The sequence below is a fragment of the Crinia signifera genome, chromosome 2 (genome assembly GCF_055691185.1).
Source record: "Crinia signifera chromosome 2, ASM5569118v1, whole genome shotgun sequence".
In the NCBI taxonomy this organism is placed as follows: domain Eukaryota; kingdom Metazoa; phylum Chordata; class Amphibia; order Anura; family Myobatrachidae; genus Crinia; species Crinia signifera.
In genome coordinates, this window is record NC_139218.1 from 362,532,407 (window position 1) to 362,555,878 (window position 23,472).

Genomic DNA, 23,472 nt, shown 5'->3' on the forward strand with positions numbered 1-23,472 from the left:
AAAACCCAGAATTAAGAAAGGTCTTCTGGAGCTCACCTCAAAAGCCTTGGAGGATAAAATCATCTCCAAAGGTGAATTTGATTTTCTAAATATAGCCGAACCCAGTATTCCATCCATATATGTGCTCCCCAAAATTCATAAGGACCCCCTCAACCCCCCAGGTCGCCCGATAATTTCGGGATGTAATAGTCTCACCAGCAATCTGTCGGCCTACGTAGATTCACATCTACAACCACTAGTGTTATCAACTAAGGCTTATACTAGAGATACTGGTGACATTTTGAAGAAACTATCCAATATAAAATGGACCAATAATCAGTGGTTATATACTGCAGACGTAAGCACTTTATATACAATCATAGATATAGAGAAAGGCTTAGAAGCCGTCACGTATTTTCTGAACCAAAGCTCTATGTCAGAATCTCTCAAAACCTTCTTGATAGCAAGTATCACATTCATCCTTACCAACAACTATTTTTTGCATAAAGGGTGGTTTTATTTGCAGTGCACTGGGACGGCTATGGACACCAGGTTTGCCCCCAGCTACGTTGACCTCTTTATGGCCCACTGGGAAGATCAAGTAGTGTGGCAGGGAGGCGTACTGGGGGTAGACCTGGTGACCTGGAGCCGTTTCATTGATGATATTTGCTTTATTTGGTCCGGTGATAAGGATTCTCTGGATAACTTTTGTTCTTCTCTAAACACAAATGATAAGAACATCAAATTGACTTTTAACTGTAGCCAAGAAGTGGTATCCTTTTTAGATTTAAACTTATACATTGAAAATGATGTCTTGAAAACTAAAACATTTAGAAAGGAGACCGACTCAAACAGTTTCATTTTTACTAATAGTCAACATCATAGAAACTGGTTAGATGCAATCCCTTTTGGACAGTTTATCCGCATTAAGCGGAACTGTACGGATAGTACTGTCTGTAGCCAACAATTGGAGGAAGTATCTAAAAGGTTAAGTGTTAAAGGCTACTCAAAAGGTCTGATTGATAATGCCAGAGAACGAATTGACTTAATTGAACGTCCAGTTTTACTGGAACCTAAACCCAAACCAGACCACACGAATGAAAGATTCAAATGGGCCTTCATGAGTAAATATAGCTCTATACATAAAGATGTGGAGAGAGTATTTAGGAATAACTGGCATCTGCTCCAGAATGATCCAATTCTAGGAGCACAATTGCCACCAAAACCTCAATTTATTTACAAGAAGGCTCCATCTTTAAACGATCACTTAGTCCATAGTTCAACGGACAGTGGCACACGTCAAACAATTAGAACAATTGGATTTCACCGCTGTGGCTCATGCCTCGCCTGTAGAACAGTGAAGTCCAAAGAAAGAAAGCTGGACCATTTTATGGTTACTGGTAGTGATTTTAAGATTAAACAATTTCTCACTTGTCACTCAAGAAATATAATCTATCTATTGGAATGTAGCTGTGGCCTATCCTATATAGGAAAAACCAGCAGACCCATGAAGACACGTATAGCAGAACACATCTACAATATACGTAAAAAGGTACAGACACATACAGTGTCTGAACATTTTCGTGTTGTGCATAATGCAAATGAGTGTCAGATTGTGAGCTTCTGTGCAATTGAAAAAATTCTGCCAAAGAGTCGCACTAATGATGAGGCCGGGAGACTCGCCCTGACAGAAATGCGGTGGATACACCGCCTGGGTACACTGGTCCCCAAAGGCCTTAACACAGAGTTTGAATTAAAACCTTTCTTGACTTGACAAGATATATCTTCTTGCTTTTTTGATTTTTTCACTATTCTACTTTTCCTTCTTTTATTATTGGTCTCTTTTATATGTCTATATGGTGTGGGGTCATACTGCCATATATTGATTTGATTTTGATAGTCATTTTGTCTTTTAGAATAAAGGAATTTGATGTACACAGCGTCCGATCTCCCTGTTATCCCCATAGCTACCATCCTGTCCGTGAAAGCGCTTCTAATCTGTGTGGCACGCAAGCGGCAACGCTATGGAACGCATCTCTACACTAATATGATGCGTATGACGACTTCCGGCAGCTGGAACGCAAGCGGCTACGTAGTTCCGGCGTATGGAACGCAACGCCGGTCTGAGGGACAAGGAGGCCGGGCACTGGACGCTGATTAGCGGCAACTGAATGTAATTTAGTTTGATTGCTAGGGGTATATATATGCCCATTATTGGACTCATTCCTTACGCTTCTGATGAAGGATATTATCCGAAAACGCTTTTAAGCGTATTACCATCCAGCTTGACGCTTTGGACCTGTTTGGACAGCTACAGATTGCCGAACCCTGTACTGAGCCCCCCTTGTTTCCGGGACAAGGGACCCAGACTGAAGGAGGACGCGATTACCATCTCATGTATGCTGTTTGCCTGGTTCATCCTGTTCATGCTTTTACAAAGGTCACTTTATTGTAAGTGCATTTTATAGATTAAAATTTGTTTTATTGCATTGACCTGCACTATGCTGCCTTTTATTCTGTCTCCCCTGTATGTGCAATAGGGGAGCAGTTGTCATAACCATTGGACCGTTTGGATTTTGGTCATCTATGTGATACCGGCTAAAGTTTCATTTGGTTTTGTATTATCTGCAGTGGCCTCAAACACCCTGCTATATAGTTAACACTGAGCGCTATTATTGCCTATCCACATCTTTTTGTTCTATCCTGTATCTTGAGTAGTCTCAGGTGTTTCTACTCTGTTGATTGGCTTATAGCTGCACTGTGTTTTAATTGCGCACCTATCTGGTTCATATCCTTTTTTCCTTGTATCGACATGGGGAGGTCGACAGTGATAAAAGATATGAGGTTTTTCATGTTTTTTTACCCGAATGTCGACATGGACACTGTAACGCAGCACCGTGTCCCCTCCTATGGCTCCTTGCACTGCCATGCTTTGTGCACACTATTCTATTCTCCCTACACATCCTAGTGGATGGCAGGGCATGAAATACCGCCTGTCGGCACATGTTGGTTCAAAAGTGAAAAACCCCATGTCGACCTTTTGACAGTAGTCGACCTAATGCTTGTTGACCTTCCCCTTGTCGACCTAATGACCGGCTTCACAACTTTCTTTTGCATACGGGAGATTGATATCAATGACTCAATTAAATTATTTCATTTAACTAAACCGGTAGTTGGCTACCGTTCATAGTTACCTCCCCTCCTGCATTCTGCAGGAGACCCCCTGAAATTGCTGCAATCTCCCTCTCTCCCTCATTAGTCTAGCAATCTCCCTCATGTCACCTAGCCCACATTACACTGTTACATTTTTAGGGAAAAAAGGAATGAGAGACAGATACATTTACATTGACTCATCAGCACCATTTCCCAGCACTTTACCAAGTATAATATCTCTTACTAACTTCTTTGGGGCTCATTTACATTTGGATATAAGTTATTTTATAAGATTCCTCTCAGATGTAGCAGTACACAGCCACGCTTCTAGGTGCAACATGCACAATCTTTTTCACAATCTACAGTACCAACTATAATCTCCCTGAAGTTAGTTTTCAAAAGTAGGCGAGTATTCTACAGTTCTTATAAGAAAACTTTGGGAAGTTTACTCATCGCTGTTGTGCACCTAACAAATTGTACATGTACATAACTCCCAACTTTTCTACCAATACCCAGTTTCCACAGGCCTAAAAATCTGTGTGTTTGCCGGGTCAGCCTGGGACTCGGGTCAGTGGATACAGCTACAATAAAAAATCCTCGTTCTAGTGACCTGGAGTTTTTTCCCAGGACATGAGCAGGGCTTTTAGTGGGTAAAACACTGGTGACGCAGTGCCAAATTGCTCTTATCCGGGTTTTTGAACATGTGTAAATACAAAAAACGCTGATTGGTCTATCCAGGGCGATGGTTGATGATATAATGAGCCAGAGGCCTTGTGGTGATGCGTGAAGTACATCTATATTAATATAATAAATTATAATGATAAAGTACACCTAAATTGTTTGACAATGTTAGTGGTGTGTTTCATATATCTTGGTTTTATTGGAATCAACAGTTTTATTGGAAAAAACAACAACATTTTTGCAAACAAAAAGTTGTTTTGTTTGCGTACATATCCGCTCGCAGTGTATTGAGGGGATTCAGGCGGTGGGAGAGGTGTGCGTTCGCCGAAACAGCGCTAAACTGCTCTCTACGCTGTGAATATAGGCAGCCTAGTGAGCTGGTCAGGCCCTCTGTGTCCTACCACAGGGAATGAGTGAGACACAGATCTGTCAGTGTAATCACCTCATAGTAATGGAATGCTTAATCAGAGGCATATGTCTATCCAGCTGCTTTTCCTTCTCAGATAAGGCATGAGTTGATATAGCAGGGCAAATTTGTTCTTAAAATGGTCAAAACCATGTGCACCGTCACTGCAGGTGGGGCTGATGTAACATGTGCAGAGAGAGTTAGATTTGGGTGGTGGGTGTACAAACGGAAATCTAAATTGCAGTGTAAAATAATGATGGCCATTGACCATCGATGATTCAAAATCATTGATGGTTTATGGCTGATGTAGAATAGTTTTGCCATCGATGGGGGAAAACCAGATGATTTCCCTCCATAGATGTCCTCCATAAACAAATAATTTGTTTCTATTTTTTCCCCAAGGGGCCAGGACAGGGAGCATAGCTCTGCCCCGACACCCGTGAAGCCCCAACCCCATGTTTTGATTGGCCTACAGGCCAATCAGTAAAAAAATAAAAATAAAGCAGGGCAGACACCGCATCATAGGGGAGGGGGAGGAGCCAGTGCTAGGGAATGATGCTGCCTCTTCTCTTTAGTGTGAACGGGACTCGGGTCTCTCAACCCAGGTTACCCGTTCACACTACCTAGCAATCCGGCTCCAACCTGGGAATAAATCTTCTTTTAACCCGCCAACAACCCAGGTTGGACCCATGTTATTCATGTGATGTGAAAGGGGGGATTAGGGGGAAGGAGATGTTGGGTAACCTTACAAGGCCGATAAATGGAACACAAGTTGGCTTATATTGTATAAAAATGGCAGCATTGCCTCATCTGCAGCACAGCTCTAAAGATGGAGAACTCCTAGCCACCGATGTACTGGAGGGAGCAGATAAACTACCTCCGGCTTGTCACAGAAATAGGCCAAGAAAAGGGAATCAGATAGACAAAACATTGGCTTATTGTGTATCTGACAGGGGGATAATCAGCTCCACTGGTTCCATGACATCATATCCTGATGGATAGTAGTGACTGTGAGTGATGCAGCCATGGACGTCCTGCTTTCAGGAACCACAATCACCAGATTCAGATCCTGGCAGTGGATTTTACACAAGACTCCTCCTATTTCCCCCACATCCGCTGCATGCAATGGTTTAGCGCCTGTGCCCTTTGCGTCCACTTCTGAATGAGCCCCATTCTTCCATAACGCCGTTACGTTATACAGGGGTTACTGGAAATACGTTTGCTGAGTAATATCTGATTGCCATAAGACGTTGGTGTAGAAAAGAGTCAGCTGGACAGAATCTGCTTCCATACAAGATGATACAGTATAGATTGTGTCTCCAGGCCAGACGCTTCAGTCATACAGCAGAAGAATCTCCCTGCAGCAATGCTCCGTACGTGGCAAGTCAGGAACATTGCGTGTGATACTGCATCCACTCTCATTCCCACACCTAGGCCCATCAGCTTTAAGTATTACAATACTGGATTCAGAGAACAGCAGCCTGGGAGGGGAATGACAGGCTGCAAGGTAGCAGGTAGGTATTGATTAGGGACACGGTCACTAAGTCCACCCTATTGAGGTCGACATGCATTCGGTCGACCACTGAAGGTCAACAACTGAAATTGGTCTACATGGCAAGGGTGGACATGGTTGGAAGTTCGACTCAAGCATTAGGACCTGACGACAGTCAAAAGGTCGACATTTTTCTAATTTTCTTTGATCCGACATGTGCCGACATGCGGTATTTCAATCCCTACCATCACGCAGCAAGGCATGCGAGGGGACGTGGTACACTTTGACAGTGTCCACATTCGGGACAGACAAGTAAAAAAATCATGTCGACCTTTTGACTGTCAACCTTGCCATTGGTGGGTGCGCCCGGGAAAACGCTGGGTGTCCCGTCCCCATGTGATTGCAGGCAGAGCAATGGCTTCCGACACAGGACATCAGCCGCCTGCACTGTTCTCGGACTCAGATGCAGCAGGACTAATTTATAATTGCGGACGGGATAAATCATTCGATGGTCGCGACCATCGAATGATTTCACCCCCCCCCCCGTACGCTCCCCTGTAAATGGATGTTTATGCTAAACATCTATTCGCAATGCAGCGAGAAATTCGCATGGCGGCAGCGGGGGGGGGGGGGGGCGGGCATTTGCTTGCCTGGTGGGTGGTGTGAAGCCCCCTACACATGGAGCAATTTTAGCCATTATCGCCAGGGATATGGTCGCTGAAGGACCATATCCCTGTGTGCACTGGGCGAGTGTTGCCGGGAGCGCGCTTACGTGACCAGCCCGGCTTTCCGCGATAGCTCGCGAAGCAGAGAATTGTTGCTTAGCAAGTGAACCAGAATCAGGCCCTAAGTTTGTATTTATGGTGTCACTGTCCAGTCTATATGCATTTTCTCCTAGGACTAAACGTATCCATACGAAACATGAATATTTTCACTCAAATGTACAATTCTTCTCTTGCTAGGAGTCCAGATGCAGAGCTGGAAGCCATGTGACAGCCGAACGCCATCACTCTGCTTCCTGGTCCAGGTCCCTGCTGTCACTGTGCATGCGCGGCTGTCAGCTGGCTCCATAGGCGCGCGCAGCACATTTTATTAGGGGGTGCACCGTCAAGGGTGTGTCTAGTACCACCTATTGGGCGTGTCTAACTCTGCCCATTGGGTGTGTCCAACACCGCCAATCACACATGTCTACCACATCTATTGGCACTCGCAACACCATAATCTCCTGCCTGTTTCAGTTTTAGTCTTGTAATAACTATGTATAACAGGACATGCAAATAATGTCAAAAACATATATGGATGACCATATTGTGGGCGTGCAGTGGGGTTTACCTGCATGCTAGGCAGCTATTATACGCTGCGTAGTGAACAGGTCTGAACCAGGCCCAGTGCCCACCGATGAACGCATCCCTAGTGGAGAGGCTTTGGGTTCCCCATCTGTGCTCTGTTATAGTACTGCGTAATCCCCTCCTTCTCCCCCCTCTGACATCACATGATACACTGAGGGCCGTCAACCTGTCTCAGCCTTATTTGGTGTTCCCCAGAGATGAGCTGAAAATTAGTGATTTGTAAGAGGATACTTAAGACAAATAGCTATCACATTCATGCTAAGATGTTCCTCTTTTGCTAAAGTATTTTAAAATAAATATAAACCATCAATTTCTCTAGAAGGTTTTTTAAGGGTTTCCTTTGTTTGTTTGTTGGTTTGTTTCACCGTTATTACATCTAATAGCCTAAATGGGTAATATTTGTAAATGATACACTTTGCTTATCCTGTTGTGTCTATTAGACCACTCGCTGTATGATTTGTGTGGCCCCTTAATAGGGTTAGTGAGTCATCCGATTTATTGCTATAGGAGATATACAGTACATCAGAGAGAGGGTGCTCATTGCAAAATGGATAGAAAACAAAAACAGTGTAATACATTAAAACCTACAGACATTTTTTTTTCCAAATAATACATTTAGGGCCTGGTTCAACATTGATAGGAGGGGCCCCTTTCCAATGGTGGGGTGTCTAGGCATGCCGCATGCGCATATTTGCACATGTGCAGACCCCAGGAGCGAACAATTTCAGCTACAGATGGGGCCACTCTCCCCCTTGCCGCCAGCTCGCCACATCGCTGGCAGGAGCTGGCGGATGGCAGGACAGGGATGCTCAAGCGGCTCGCGTGTTCCATTCTCGGCAATGGGACATGTGAGTGTGTGAGACACTCATGCGTCCCTGTCCCTCAGGACCGCGTACAGCGCGATGTGTGCCTCTCTGAGGAGAGTGTCCCCATCTGGAAATTCGCAGACGTGCGTCAGGTCTGAATAACCACCTTTGTGTGTACACACTGAGGGATTTCACAAACAATATAGTGAGGGGCCACATCCAGTAGTATTCAAGTGTAGCTTACCTCCTCTTTGAATTCCACCTAGGATTTGAACCCAATGCTTGTGGCATTGCAGTTGGACACACTATCTGTTGAGCTATCTGCCCTTACATAGATAGATAGCGAATACTTACTATTTGTAGCGTCACCTCAGTGCTGCTTCCTCCTCCGCCTGACATGCTGCCACTCCGCCCTTCCCCCCCGCCAGGACGCTGTGATTATTTATTTATTTATTTACAGTTTCTTATATAGCGCAGCAGATTCCGTTGCGCTTTACAATAGTAGACAGTGATAAGACAAACTGGGTAACAACAGACAGACTTGGAGATAGGAGGGCCCTGCTGCAAGCTTACAATCTCACCAACTATCGCAAATGCCGCTCCCGGGATGGACCTGTGTCCAATCTCGGGTATTACTTAGATGGGAGTTCTAGTGGAAATGGGATGTTGCTATGGGCAACAAATCAGAATCTACTTATTTAGCACCTTCTAGAAGATAATAGGTATAATCTGATTGGTTGCCGATAGCAACATCGCATCTTCAATACAACTCCCGTCTTAGTAAATAAACCCCTGTGGCTGAAGAGGCAAAGCTACAGTGTTCAGTATTAAATGATCAGGAAATGCAGGGGCTGAGGTAGTCAACCAAAGGCTGTGGGCTTGCAACCTTTAGTTGAACCAGGGACGTGCAGTCAGGGGAGGCAGGGGAGGCAGTGCCTCCCCTGTCATCAATGATTAATTAAATAATACAAAGAAAATACTTATGACACATATTATGTGTCATAAGTATATGCTTTATTTTATAATAATAATCACTTTTACCCCATTTATTTTTTTAGAATTGGTTATGGAGGCACCAAGAGCGGTGCCTCCGGGTGTCAATGTTAGAATTTCTGAAATAGGGGGTGGGTAGGGGGCGAGGCCAAGTAGCAGGCTGTGAATGCCCATTAGAAAAAGCAGCATAGGCGGCACTTATAGCGGTGCCTCAGTGACAGCCAGGGACGTGCTTTCTGCTTCTGGCTATATGAAAGCACGCCCCTGTCACTGAGGCAGATGTGATTGGGCACAGTGGCGCTGCCTAAGTGACAGGGGCGTGCTTTCATATATAGCCAGAAAGAGGAAGCACGTCCCTGAACCAAGTCACTAGAAGCTTATATACAGTATGTGTCGTAAGCCGGCCCCAGCCCCGGCGCTAATGAACAGACCAGCGGGGGAATGACTTGGTAAGGCTCCACAGCCAGCGAGACTGCACATACCCGGAAGTTGCTCCGGGCAGTGTCGAGCACCGTGGGGACATCAGCCGGCGGGTGTGCGGTGCACGCATACCCCGGCAGAAGTTTGAACACCGCCGAGGGATGGACGCTTCTAAGAAGCTTATATACAGTATGTGTTGTAAGCCGGCCCCAGCCCCGGCGCTAATGAACAGACCAGCGGAGGAATGACTTTGTAAGGCTCCACAGCCAGCGAGACTGCACATACCCGGAAGTTGCTCCGGGCAGTGTCGAGCACCGTGGGGACATCAGCCGGCGGGTGTGCGGTGCACGCATACCCCGGCAGAAGTTTGAACACCGCCGAGGGATGGACGCTTCTCCATGGGATCTGTCCGTAACAGCAGTGTGGTCTGTCGGCAGACCCGGCCTAAGGTAATGTAGGAACAGGTGCACTGCATGGGGGACATCCCTCCTGCCCTCCGCACCACCCTCCTGCACTGTGACTTATTCCTGCACTTCATCATTGATTTAATTGCTGCAGGAAACCCACCAACCACCTCCCCCCCCACACCCACAGTTTCCCCCTATCTATCCAGCCATCCCTGTCCCCTGCCTAGTGCCCTACTATCTATCCAGCCATCCCTGTCCCCTGCCTAGTGCCCTACTATCTAACCAGCCATCCCTGTCCCCAGCACAGTGTCCCCCTATCTAACCAGCCATCCCTGTCCCTAGCCTAGTGCCCCCCCCTATCTAACCAGCCATCCCTGTCCCCAGCACAGTGTCCCCCTATCTAACCAGCCATCCCTGTCCGAAGCACAGTGTCCCCCTATCTAACCATCCATCCCTGTCCCCAGCCTAGTGCCCCCTATCTAACCAGCCATCCCTGTCCCCAGCCTAGTGCCCTACTATCTAACCAGCCATCCCTGTCCCCAGCACAGTGTCCCCCTATCTAACCAGCCATCCCTGTCCCCAGCCTATTGCCCTACTATCTAACCAGCCATCCCTGTCCCCAGCACAGTGTCCCCTTATCTATCCAGCCATCCCTGTCCACAGCACAGTGCCCCCTATTTATTCAGCCATTCTTGTCCCTAGCCCAGTATCACCCTATCTAATCAGCCATCCCCTAGCCCAGTGCCCCCCAACCAGCCATCCCTGTCCCCAGCCCAGTGCCCCCATATCTAACCAGCCATACCCTATACCAGTGCCCCCCTATCTAACCAGTTATCCCTATCCCCAGCCCAGTGCCCCCATATCTAACCAGCCATCCCCTATATCAGTGCCCCCCTATCTAACCAGCCATCCCTGTCCCCAGCACAGTGTCCCCCTATCTATCCAGCCATCCCTGTCCCCAGCATAGTACCGCCCTATCTAATCAGCCATCCCCTAGCCCAGTGCCCCCTATCTAACCAGCCATCCCTGTCCCCAGCCCAGAGCCACCCATCTAAACATCCCTCACAAAAACATTAGCAGGGGTGGTAGAACAGTGGGCAGACCCTATGGTGGCTTGGTAGAGCCAGAACTGACAGGGTCTGCAGGGAGCGCTGGGTCCAGGTAGAAGCTGCTCTGCTGATCTCTGCAGCTAATGTAGGCGGCAGCTCTTGCACTTGCCTGTCAGCACAGAAGCATTGTGGACCCAGGGCTCCTCGCAGAGCTCGTCGGCACTGACACCACCAAGCTAGTGCCTCACCAACCACTAACCTCACCGCACGTCACTGAGTTGAACTTATTGTAGCCTATTACAGCCTCTTCTAGTTTCATCTGAAAAACTACTATGGAGCAACTCTTCACACAATGAACAAAGCAGCAACCAATCAGCTCTTAACTACCATGTTACGGGGCTGTGCCTGAAAAGGGGCTGATTGGTTGGCACTTTATCACTCTTCGAGGCATAGTACATAGACCCGGTAATTGCTCTGCAGGTAGCACAGGGCACACGTATGCTCTTCTCACCACCACCGATCGGACTGAATGGTGACAGCACTTATCCACTAAAATAATTCTGATTGGGTGCCGATGGTCGGGATCACGACAGTCAGTATACGACATCTAAAACTCGACTTTTCAACTGCCTGAGAGTTGGGATCCCGACCAACAGGGGCTGTTCCCTTGAAGGTGTCCACGACCCCTATAGAGGGAGAATACAACCTGTGGCAAGCGCAGCGAGACCACAAGGGGCTTTTCTATACTCTCTCTCGCCCCCTGTTGGAGTACTGGAAGCCGGGATACCACACCCTTCTCATTGCACTCCTCCCCTGATGCAGGTGCTTAAGAATCGCACAGCACAAGTCCTTTATATTGACCTTCATGACATTATATTGAAGACGACTAGTTTTCAAGCTTCTTCTTCTTCATGTTACAAAAAAGAGTTTATTTTATAATGTTTAGTTATTCAACACTTTTAAAGTAAGCTGAACTGCAGCTGGTAGTTCTCCATTTTCTATTAAGTATCTTTCTTTAGTCATTTATCATAAGGAGGAAGTTCTAAGATTTTCAAAATAATAGAGTTATGAAAAGCGGTACCCGGTACATGGACTCTCCCCCATTAGCGTAGGGTAGTACCCTGGCACCCGCCAATATCTACATTTTCGGCCACGTTGTGTCTCAGAACAGCCACACTAGGGGGAGGTGACTGGTGCATTTTGTGGTTCATGTTTTAAGCATTGAATTAAAAGCTAGAGTAGAGGGAACAAGAATGAGCAAAAATGGCCTAAAACGAACACAAACATAACTCGGTCACCAATGTAACCCCTAACCCAGTGGTTCCCAAACTGTGTGCCGTGGCACCGTGGTGCCTTGGGTGATTTGCAGGGGTACCCTGGTTTCGTGGTCCATGTAAAAATGATTTAATGTACCAATGTAATATGCAAAATGTGGACAAACAAAAGTGAATATTGTTCATTGCAACATAACTGGCACTGAGGATGAGATATAAACACAATTTACTTTTTTCTAATTTTATCAATGATAAACTTTTGCCCCTTGTTCTATAAATTGTCATCTTCTCATCTACTGCACTTACTGATCAGTGACAGACAGTCCCTGTCTTTACACATTTGTCCCTTAAGATGTATCTATTTCTTTTAACAACCAACTTTACCTTCTCCAATTCTATCAGCATCTGTTACATATAAGTTTACAAACAGCAAATGTGCCCCTGCCCTGCAAGCCCTACACCACATCAGACAGCCAACCGCACTGAAGCAACTGCGCATGCGCATGAACTGCTGCTCTCTTTCAGCTAAACATGCCCAGTGCCCTTAAACATGGCCGCCTCTATGTCCTTCGGTCACTCACTGCGCATGCTCAGTGCCCACACTTTCCCCGGGGCACAACTAACGGTATCAGTGAAGCAGCAGTGATGGGCTCTCTCTCGGGAAACTCCCCTCTAAATACTATTTAAAGACCGTTTTCCAGGGGAGCAGAAAGCAAAAGGCAGCCAGCATTGCCCAGGCAGGGCAGAAATGCCAGCTGTGACTTTAAGGGGGATGCATGGAGGGGGAGCTATAGCTGCTGCCACTGCATTGGACTTGTTTGGATACGTTCTTGGTGCAGCAGTAGCCTCGCAGCAGTGTGTGGGAATGCTGCTGACTGTACAGTAGAGCTGGGGAATACAGAACCCCTGGAGCAACCGGTCATTGTGCATTGCACCTGGGAAGCCACAGCAATGTCACCCTGCTGCCTGCAACGTGTGAGTATCCGGCTCCTTCCCCTTTCTATCTAAGCTTTGTTACATGTTACTTTGTAAATGATGGGGAAATCCGGGCACCATCGAAGTGCTGTCCATTGCCTGAGTTCTGACCTGGTCTGGGGCTACATGGCCCGTTACTGTCACTATAGACAGCGCAGGAGATCCGCAGTACAGCCCTGCCTCACTCCCCCTTACATCACTTCCCAATGCGGCAGCACAACTCGTGGCTGGCTCTGTACCATGCTCAGATGGGTGCTCTCAGCTCTGTCTAATTATTAGGCATCCCCATCCACAGCTTGGAAAGAGAGTATTAAGTAACTGACACTGATCATACAGCCAAAGGGTTTCCTTCTGGGGCTGTCATATGATTGCTGCTGTTGGGCAGCTGGGTAGCATTATGCATTCATATACATATTTATAATTAAGCAATGTGATAGAACTGTGTTCATCACACATGGTTCTGGTGTTGCACTTCTATTTATACAGTATGATCAGTGTGGGCGCTGCTGGCCTGTGTTATGTTAATGCTTATCATGCCATTGTTCTCGGGAGTGACTGATGTCTAATATTAGAATAAATGGGCAACTGTTTTGTTTCCAAGGGGGCAGATGGGTATGTGGCATGCTTTCCATATGTGTGTCTTCTATGGTGCCAATGCTGCTTCTGTCTGTGATTAGTCTAAGCTCTGGGTACTGTGTAGTGTACAGGAACAGACCATATGCTGGTGTTGGCTGAGTGTTGGCACTTACTGGTGCAGCTTCCTGTCATATTTAAATGAAATCACACTTTGTTTTAGTCATAACCATTGTGGTAACTACAGTACTGGGCAGTAGTTTGGATTTTATAAAATGATAATTGTCCTGTTGAGCTTTATCTGCAATATTCCTTTTATTATATTTGTTTGAGAACTTTTGAATAAATGTACGGCAGGATGAATGACATGTATGATATTTTGGGTGCCTTCTGGGTAATTGACTTAAGCATTGATTTGTGCAGTCCGCCGAGTCTGAAATCTATACACACTGTAACTTTCTGGCGTACATTAGATATTAGCTGTACTATCCCCCTTATTTAATGTACAGCTGGCACCTAGGTCTTCCTGGCTGGCATACAATTTTTTGGAGTAAACTGCTGCTGGCAATAAACTGGATTAAATATTTTATTTCTCAGCTCTATGATAAACCACACTACCTTAAAATAAACAGTCCATCAGTCCTCCCAGCCGCTGTGGCTTATAGGACGGATCCTGAGTGCAGTTGTATTGATTTCTGGTCTTTTATTGAGTCTTAACCCACACTGAGCTTTTAGGCATGGGGATATGAAAACCAAAATACACAATGCAACTATGACCCTGCAGCCACAGTTGAACTACAAGTCCCAGCCAGGTGAGTTGGGGCTTACTTGAGCGCAACAGGTTGCTATTCTTAGAGAGAGACACAAGTCGGAAAAGAGACACATCGATTGAGTTGGGCCCGCATGGATTTTAATTGTGTTTATCCAAAAAAACGGGATAAGAAAAACTACCAGCTAACTTATTTGCCTCACAGAAAAAAAACGTTCCTTCCTGAAACAACCTCCTCCCCCAAAAATGGCAATTGGATACATGTCCAAGATCAACCACTGCTGTAAAGTCCTCTGATAGTTATATGTGCTGATTTTATCTGTGTGTTACAATGGCGTACAATCCATTTTTATATTCTACTGGTGAACATTCTATCACATGCGAGTGGTAAGGAATTCTACCACTCACCCTTGCAATGAAGAACTAACATGGTTTTTAATGAATTGGACTTACAAAAATAAGTGAAACTGGATTGTCTTATTTTATTCCTTCTATAACCTGCAGTCATTTGTGATTCATATTTACAATCAGTCATCACATACAGTATGAGCAATAAGTCACAGGAATGTGTTACTCTCACTCTACGCTCATATTGCCTGCAGTACAATACCTTTGTGGTCATCCCACTTATCAGGGGCGAATTTAGGGGTCAGGCCACCCTAAGGCACATTATTATACATTATTGTATGCCGTCTGCCCCCCGAGAAACGGTCGACATGCATTAAGGCCGACAGGGTCATTAGGTCGACATGGGCTAGGTTGACAGTCAAAAGGTTGACATGGGGTTTTTCATATTTATTTTGAGCAGACATGTGCCGACAGGCGGTATTTCATGCCCTACCATCCACTAGGGCGTGGTGGGATAACAGAATAGTGTGCCGAGTGTAGCGAGGCACCGTGCCCGAAGCATAGGACAAAAAATGTCGACATTTGGGACAAAAAATGTGAAAAACCATATGTCGACCTAATGACCCTGTGGACCTAACCCATGTCAAGCTAGACTTATGTCGAACTTCCTGCATGTCGACCTAGACTCATGTTGACCTAAATGCATGTCGACCTAATGGTGTTGACCTAATGACTGCCGACCCCGACATGCTGGTGACCTATTGATCCACCCCCCCCCACACACACACACACAATCACCATCACTGTCATTGTTATTTTGGGGCCAGTCCAGATGACTCAAGATCACCAAAGCAGCCGCCACCGCCCCCCAGAAGCACCTCTCAGGCTACAATTTGCTGCCCATTGTCAAACTATCACAGTTGCAAAATAAAATATTGAGAAAATAAGTCGGTGACAGAAAATAACAATAAAATAAGAATCACCACAGACTCCATCCTCTGTGTTGCCAATTGCCAGCAAGTGTCACCCAGAGACTTGTGCATCACGTGCATAGTGCAAATTATACCCTGCCACCTACTGTATGTGTCATATATGGGCAAACATCAAATTAAAACCTGTTCACATCCATATTCCAGTCAGATCTTCATTTCCTTTGATGCCCGGTCAATTCATATGTTTAAAAAAATATTTACATTTCTTCTGTACTGATAAATGGCTACTATTGGTTATAATGGCCATGACATACAATTAAAGTTGTCTATAAGAGCCACGGATAATATTCATTAGAAGGAACATCTGAATTACATCTTTTTAGTGTAAAATATAAGCAATAGTACTGCAGATTTGACAGCCTTGTCTGTTTTAACTTCATGTTGGCTAATTTGATTAACTGTGGCAATGACCAATAAATGACCAGAATGAAAAAGCGTATCTATAGAAAAAATACTCGCTCCTCCGGGAAGTTGTATAATGATTTCCAATAATTGGTGTCTGTAGATTGTATTAGTATCCTCTCTGCGGGACATTAAACAGATGGGTCCTTCTATTAACTATCCTCCCCCTGTCATAAAAGATATTTAACACACCCATCTGCCCCGTAGAGATCTGTTACACCTGACAATTGATAACTAATATCTGATTGGTCCTCTTTATTTCTCTCCAAGGGGAGGGGGCATAGTTGCCTACCCTCCTGCATTCTGCAGGAGACTCCCTGAAATAGCAGAAATCTCCCTCTCTCCCTCATTAGTCTAGCAATCTCCCTTATGTCACCTAGCCCACATTACACTGTTACAGTTTTTTTGGGGAAAAGGAATGAGTGATAGATACATTTACATTGAATCATCAGCACCATTTCCCAGCACTTTACCAAGTATAGTAGCTCTTACTGACTGCTTTGGGGCTCATCTACATTTGGATATAAGTAATTTTAAAAGATTCCCCTCACATGTAGCAGTACACACCCACACTTCTAGGTGCCTCTTTTAAAATCTCTTTTGACACACTCTCCATATATGGAACTAGACACGCCCTTTGGGTGGAGCATGACACCCCCCCTCAGTGGGGTGCTGTGCAAAATTCTACTACCAACTACAATCTCCCTGAAACCCCTTTTCAAAAGTAGGCAAGTATGGGGGGGGGGGGGGGCATCTGTAATATGCTGCCCATGGCACTAAATAGCTCCTGTGCCACTTTAGATGTGAGCTATGCGGACACCCGGGGACATTTGAATCCCTGAACTCACTCAATGAGGATAGTTTGGGGACTGCAAGTTTCAACCATTCCGCTGATTCTCTGTGGGATTGAGGTCTGGCCTTTGAATAGACGATACAATTTTGCACATGGTACATGCCTACTGGATCTGTAGGGGTGTCATAGTCTCTATCATGTTTGGGTGACGCTACCATGCCTTCTCTATGTTGGGCTCTGATTGGTTTGATATATCTGCGCTTTTGTCTAGAATGTGACAAACCTCAAACTGCAGCGCATCCGCTAGGTAACCTGGAGTTTTGTGCCTTGCAAATATTAAGCCCTGGGACGTGGAATTCCCCTGGGATAGGACATTTTATGGGAGAGATCTTATAGTAGAGAATAATCTTAGGAGTCTATGTACTAATCCTTAGAGAGAGATAAAGTGACTAGACGTGGAATAGCAATTCACCCCTGCATCCACAATTGCATTTCCCCCAAAGTACCAGCAAATCGGTTCCTAGCTGCCATGTTACAGGCTGTGTTTGGCAACTGACAGGAGCTGATTGGTAAGTACTTTATCTCTCTTCCCTATATATCTCTGATGCTTAGTACAAAGAATCCTCTGTCACTAAAATACAATAAATTCAGTTGTTAACATCCAGGATTCTGCCAAGACCATTGTCCCCTCATTGGGTATTTCCAGACTGGACTACTGTATTCTCATCATGTGTGTAATCCCTGATAAATGCATCTCTCTGCTCCAATATAACCTCAATGCGGTAGCCAGGCTCATCTTCCTCACCAAAGGCACTACATCTCCCTTCACTGGCATGCCTTCCCTGTCACAATCCAATGCTCATGTACAAAGCTCTCACCCACTTCTATATTCCTGCCCGTCCTCTTCACTCTGTTAATGCATGCCACCTCTCCTGCCTACAGAATACTTCCTCCCACTCCTAACTCCAATACTTTTCACATGCAGCTTCCTTTCTCTGGAATTCTCTACCTCTCTCCCTCAGACTCTCCACCTCTACATAACTTCAAACGAGCTCTCAAGACCCACTTCTTCACCAAACCCAGCCAAATCTTACATTACCTCTCTGTTCCATGCATACTATCTACCTGTCTGTGTCACCCCTGTCTGTCTGCCCCTCCCCCTTAGAATGTAAGCTCTCACGAGCAGGGCCATCTTCTCTCATGTGCTATTCCTTCTCTTACTTAAATCAAATCCTACAGTTTTCTGTCACGCTGATACTTATTCCAGTGTCCTCTGCTCTGATGCAGATATATTGATGTACCCTGTACTTGCCCGTCTACTATAGAGCTATAAAGCTACATCTACAGATCGATTGTCAGATTGGGCTGGTTGGAACAAAACCCTGGTAATGGATGAGAGTAAATGACAGTTGACCATTTGCTTTGAAATGCTGGAAAACTGCCAAAATCTGTCACTCATCCATTACCAGGTTTTTGTTCCAACCAGCCCAATCTGACAATCGATCTGTAGATGTATGGCCACCTTAAGTCAATGTGTTGTGCTTATTAATTCATGTATTCTGTAATTGGGCGCTGCAGATCCCTTGTGGCGCCATATAAGTAAAGGATGATAATAATAACAACAACAACAACACACAGGTATTGTAAAAGGAAGATAATAGAATACAATAGGTGCTCACACAACGGTGACCACGAGCCTGAAACCAGAGATGATTTGTGTTAGCCATAGTAAGTCCATTTCAGTCGGCCACTGATTTCTATTGCATTATCTGAATAAGACATATTAGGATATTTTTTTATTTTGTTTCTAAAAGCAAGTGGCATCATTAGCAATAATGAATGTTTAGCAGTAATTAGTGGTGGCTGTGGTTTTGTGCCACGCTGCTTAGGTTTACTAGTGGGGCTGTCTTAGCACAGGAGAACATCACCGTGACCTTGGACTGGCCTAATAATATCTTACAGAAAGATGAGCTGATGGCGGTGATATATCATATGCAGCTTCGTCCATCTCTACTGTAAGAAAATGCTTTATAATGTGTAGTATCCAGAGCAAAGATATTTCCATCTGTTCCAAATATTGTATATCCCTCCTTGGTGAATTATACAGACATTCCGTACTTATTACTGCACAGCTCATGGCAGCTTAAGCCATAGTCTGCATGGATCCTTTACAGAGTAACCTGTTTTGCATTCATACAGAAGACCCATCCATTACAGGGTGCCGGACGGGATCCCGACAGTCATTTACCCGACATAAAACACTGACAGACAGTTGCCCGACGGACGGCCACCGGCTATTCTCCCTCGTGGGGGTCCACGACCCCCATAGAGGGAGAATAGAATAGCTGGTGAGCGTAGCGAGCCACCATGCCCGCATTGAGCCTGCAAGGGGCTTTGTTGCGCTTGCCACGCTGTCTGAGTCGGGCCAGTCGGGATCCCAACGTCGGGATAATGACTGTCGGAACCCTATACCACATCCCCTTTACATAGGTATTACTAATTACCAGCTTGTCACACAGTGGTGTCAAACTCATGTCCCTCCAGCTGTTGTGGAACTACATGTCCCAGCATGCCCTGACAAAGTTTTAGCAATCCTTTATATAAAATCTGTGGCAGGGCATGCTGGGATGTGTAGTTCCTCAACAGCTGCAGGGCCATGAGTTTTATTCCACTGCGGAGTCTAGCAAATCCTCTTAAGCTTTATTCGATAATATTATGCAAGTAGAAGGTGTCGCTTACCCTATAACTATAGCTAATCCTCAGTTACATTTGAAATGTCTTTTTTTAAGAAGGATTAAGGAAAATAAATTCTCCAGCATATTTAATAATGGAATCAATATTTTTTATTCAAAAAAAGTAATGGTTACTGATGGGAGACCCCTTGTCCCCTTGGCAAATAGGTACTATGTGCATGTGCATAGTGTCTATTCCCCAGAGACTGAGGGGTAGATGTATGAAGCAGTGATAAGGGAGGAGAAGTGATGCAGTGTCTGGTACTTTATCACCGGCCAATCAGCTCCTTATCATATCAGTCCTACTGTTCCACCATCAGGCGTAAGATGGCGGGGCTGGCGGACACATGACCAAACATTAATCTGCATAGTATGATCAGATTTCTACACCTAAAGGGCGCACAAGCAGATGAAAGCCAACTTCTGGAGGCGCACAATGATGATGTCATATCACGGATACAGGTTTGGGTCTGCTGCTTGTGGTGAAAGCCGGATCACAGCTGATCTTGAACATCTGTCCTGCCATTATAAAGGCAACGCACCAGCCCCAAACTGGTTTCCGGGACATGACGTTATCACCGTACACCTCATACACGATTTTGCTTTTGCTGACTAATAATCCTGGTATATCTTCTTCTCTCATTCCAGATGTGAGGTCACTGCAGTCCTGGTCCATATAGAGCAGCATTGACCATCGAGTAGAGGAATTTCTCTATATGAATTGGCTGCATTCACTGAAAGAGCAGAGAAACAAGCAACACCCAGAATAATATCCTGTACTGGAAGGAAAGGGTCCGAGTTGGGAGATGGAAATGTGAACTCTCAGAAGAGCTGGACGCTAGTTGTTTGAGCTTCTTTTATTTTAAGGACGTGTTATTGGGAGAGACAAACAAGCCCACACTATAATCACATGGATCCATAAGGTTGAGGAGCAGGCTAGTAATCTAAGACAATATGTATGCGGTTAGGTAGCACGCGATATCCGTCAGGTCAGGGCAGTGTTACACAGTGCAGAGAAACAAGTGGGATCGTGACAGACAGAACAAGTCCATGGATATAAAGTAAGTGTGTACTCTATATCTGTGTATGTGGCTGGGTGGGTCTGAATGCTTATTTTGTTCCAATTTTGCATCTTTTTATTCATCTGATTGAATTAACCTTATTTTATGGTTTTATTTTTTATTATTTGTCTTGGAAAGAATGATTACAGAATACTCAACTTATTTAATAATAAACATTGGATGGGGGGGGGGGTCAGATTTTATCCCCCTTTCAGATCGCACCTTAAACCCGGGTGTAGTGGGTAAGTTCCAGACGACCAATGGGAGGCAGAGGTATTGCACACAAGTAAGCTTTATTTCCAGCTGACAGCCATAGCCGCTGTAATCGCATCTTACAATGGTACCAGCAACAGTTCAAATCTAACAGTTCAGCTTAATTGAAGGCAGCGGTGCAAACAGGCGGAGTATTCACAGCAGTTGGGTATTCAGTCTGTGCCTTTATTTCCCAACAGGGGAAATATCATCACTCACCTATTCAATGCTGTTGTTAATGACCGCATTGAAGGCTGTCAGATCCGACATCAAGTCTGATCTGTTTTGTTGGAAACAGTCACAAATTGTCGAATTCATGACCGTTTCCGACAATCCGCAGCCATTTCCAACAATTTGCGGACTTTCCCACACTCGACAGTCGGTACATTGAATACTGACCGTCAATTTACTGTCGGATCAAACTAAAAATGTCCGACATTCCTACTGTCGGGACATTCCCGACTAAAGGAGCAGCCTATCCCACAGATTACCCACTACTAACTCATCTGGCCTGGTTTTTATATCTTAGCTCAGTGGTTCTCAACTTCGGTCCTCAAGGACCCCAACAGTGCATGTTTTCCAGGTCACCTGGCTGTTGAACAGGTGCACTCATTAGTCACTGACACATTTTAAAATGTGTGTGGAGACATGGAAAACGTGCACTGTTGGGGGTCCTTGAGGACTGAGGTTGAGAACCACTGTCTTAGCTGGTCCTAATTAAGGACAGGGCGTGGTTCCTCCTTTCTTCACCATGTTGGAGAGACCCACTCTGCCGCTCCGGGATGTTGCAGGGTTGAGGTGCGCGCATGCGCAGAAGAAAACTACCTAGAGCGATAGCTAGATAAAGTTTCTACTGCTCATGCGCGCACCTCCCGATGAGCGGCCTGCCCCGTTCCTCTGCGCATGCACGGCTAAGCGGTGGTGACAGAATGGTTTTATAGCCATCAATGGTTCCTGCCTTAAAAGCCATCAATGGCAACCATCGATGGGGGATGTGTCGATGGCCATCCCTAATATAAGCAAGCTTAAACCTGTGTATAATAGTTAATGATGCGTTGCTATTGCTGCTATACACATACACTGGGTGGATGACACTGTGATACTGATGAGACAGTAGCGAAAGGAAAATCACAGCTTACAAATAGATATTGTAATGGCAGTATATGCCCTTTAATCCCCAGCAGATTTTCAGCGTGAGATCTTTAAATGATGTTATTAAGGCCCTTATTCTGATCGGTGCGTATATATCCGCGTGCGTTCGGCCCGCCGATGTTTTGTGTCTGCGCATGTGCAGAGGCGTCTCTGCGCATGTGCGAGCGGGGCGTACGGCCAAATCCCGCATGATATGTGAACACTCCGAACAGGGGGTGGAGAGGGGCGTGAAGGGCTATTTGGGCTCATTACCATATGCATACGCCCCGCGTTTCATGGGCGTTCCCATGCAAACGCTGGGCGTACGTATGGTAATGTGGCCGTGACGCACGTGTAGGGGGCGGACATATGACATCGCCGGATGTCAGCTGCCCGCCCAGATCCCTGCTTTTTCACGGAAAAATGTCTGTGTGGTCTGAGGTTGCGGGTGCTGGTGGAGCACTCGGTCCTGCATTCGATGGTCTGCGACCATCGAATGATGGGGGAGGTTCCCTTAGATGGAGGAGGCGTATTCCGTGAAAAATACATGTGCGGTCCGTTCGGCCAGCTTCTTACCGCATACGGACGGAGTTGGCGATCCGTATGGAAGGCGGGGTTTCGCACGCACGGTCCTGGCCGCATAATCGGCTCTGGCCGCACAGATCAGAATAAGGGCCTAAATCTCTGTTGTCTTCTGCTTTTTAAATGTTGCACATTTCTGAAAAAGAAACCTTGCATATCCTCACCCCCACAGGCAGCCTGGTGTGTGCCCTTTTACTCTCCGTCACCCTGATGGAACAATACAAATAGGAAACAGCTTGAGTAGCATTTGTTGTAAGCATATGTTCCAATGAGCCCCAGGAGTAAGATGAGGTCATTGAGTTACATGTATATATATATTATTTACGATTCACATTTTTAGACCATTAGGAACAAATTATCAAATCCATGTTTGACTCCTCTTTTTTGTAATGTTATTTATTTCACTTATATGTCGGAAGGAAGTACTTGGACTGTTGCAAGAAATCACTTAAGCTCCACACAGGGCAAAAGACTGTAGCATAGCACTCCTCTCAATCCACTAGGACAGCTGTACAGTTCTTTGTGTCTGGGATAAAGCTGATTTGGGGGACCTCCTCAGAAGTGCCTATGCTTCTGAGGATGCTGGGTCAGGCAATCAAAGCCAAGAATGTGTATGCAGCAGCTGTGCGAAGATATGCAAATATTGTTGCTGTCTAAGTTTGTACTGAGGGGTAGATGTATGGAGAAGTGAGCCAGAGGAGAAGTGGCCCAACCAATCAGCTGTTCTGTATAATTTTAATTATGCAAATTATAGGAGTTACTTCCGCCCTGATTGGTTGCCATGGGCCACTTCTCCTCTGGCTCACTACTCCCTCACTACATCTACCCCACAGACACTCACTTGGGGCTTTGC

The 23,472-nt window shown here is 45.6% G+C and overlaps 1 protein-coding gene across 1 annotated transcript in view; it reads left to right on the forward strand.

Moving 5' to 3' along the window:
• Positions 1-12,615: 12,615 nt before the first annotated feature.
• Positions 12,616-23,472, forward strand: part of SACS (sacsin molecular chaperone) — a 67,409-nt gene continuing 56,552 nt past the window's right edge. The window contains exons 1-2 of the mRNA XM_083169915.1: positions 12,616-12,984; positions 20,242-20,654. Coding sequence (XP_083026041.1) covers positions 20,644-20,654 — 11 coding nt within the window. The 5' untranslated portion in view covers positions 12,616-12,984; positions 20,242-20,643. The remainder of the gene's footprint in view (positions 12,985-20,241; positions 20,655-23,472) is intronic.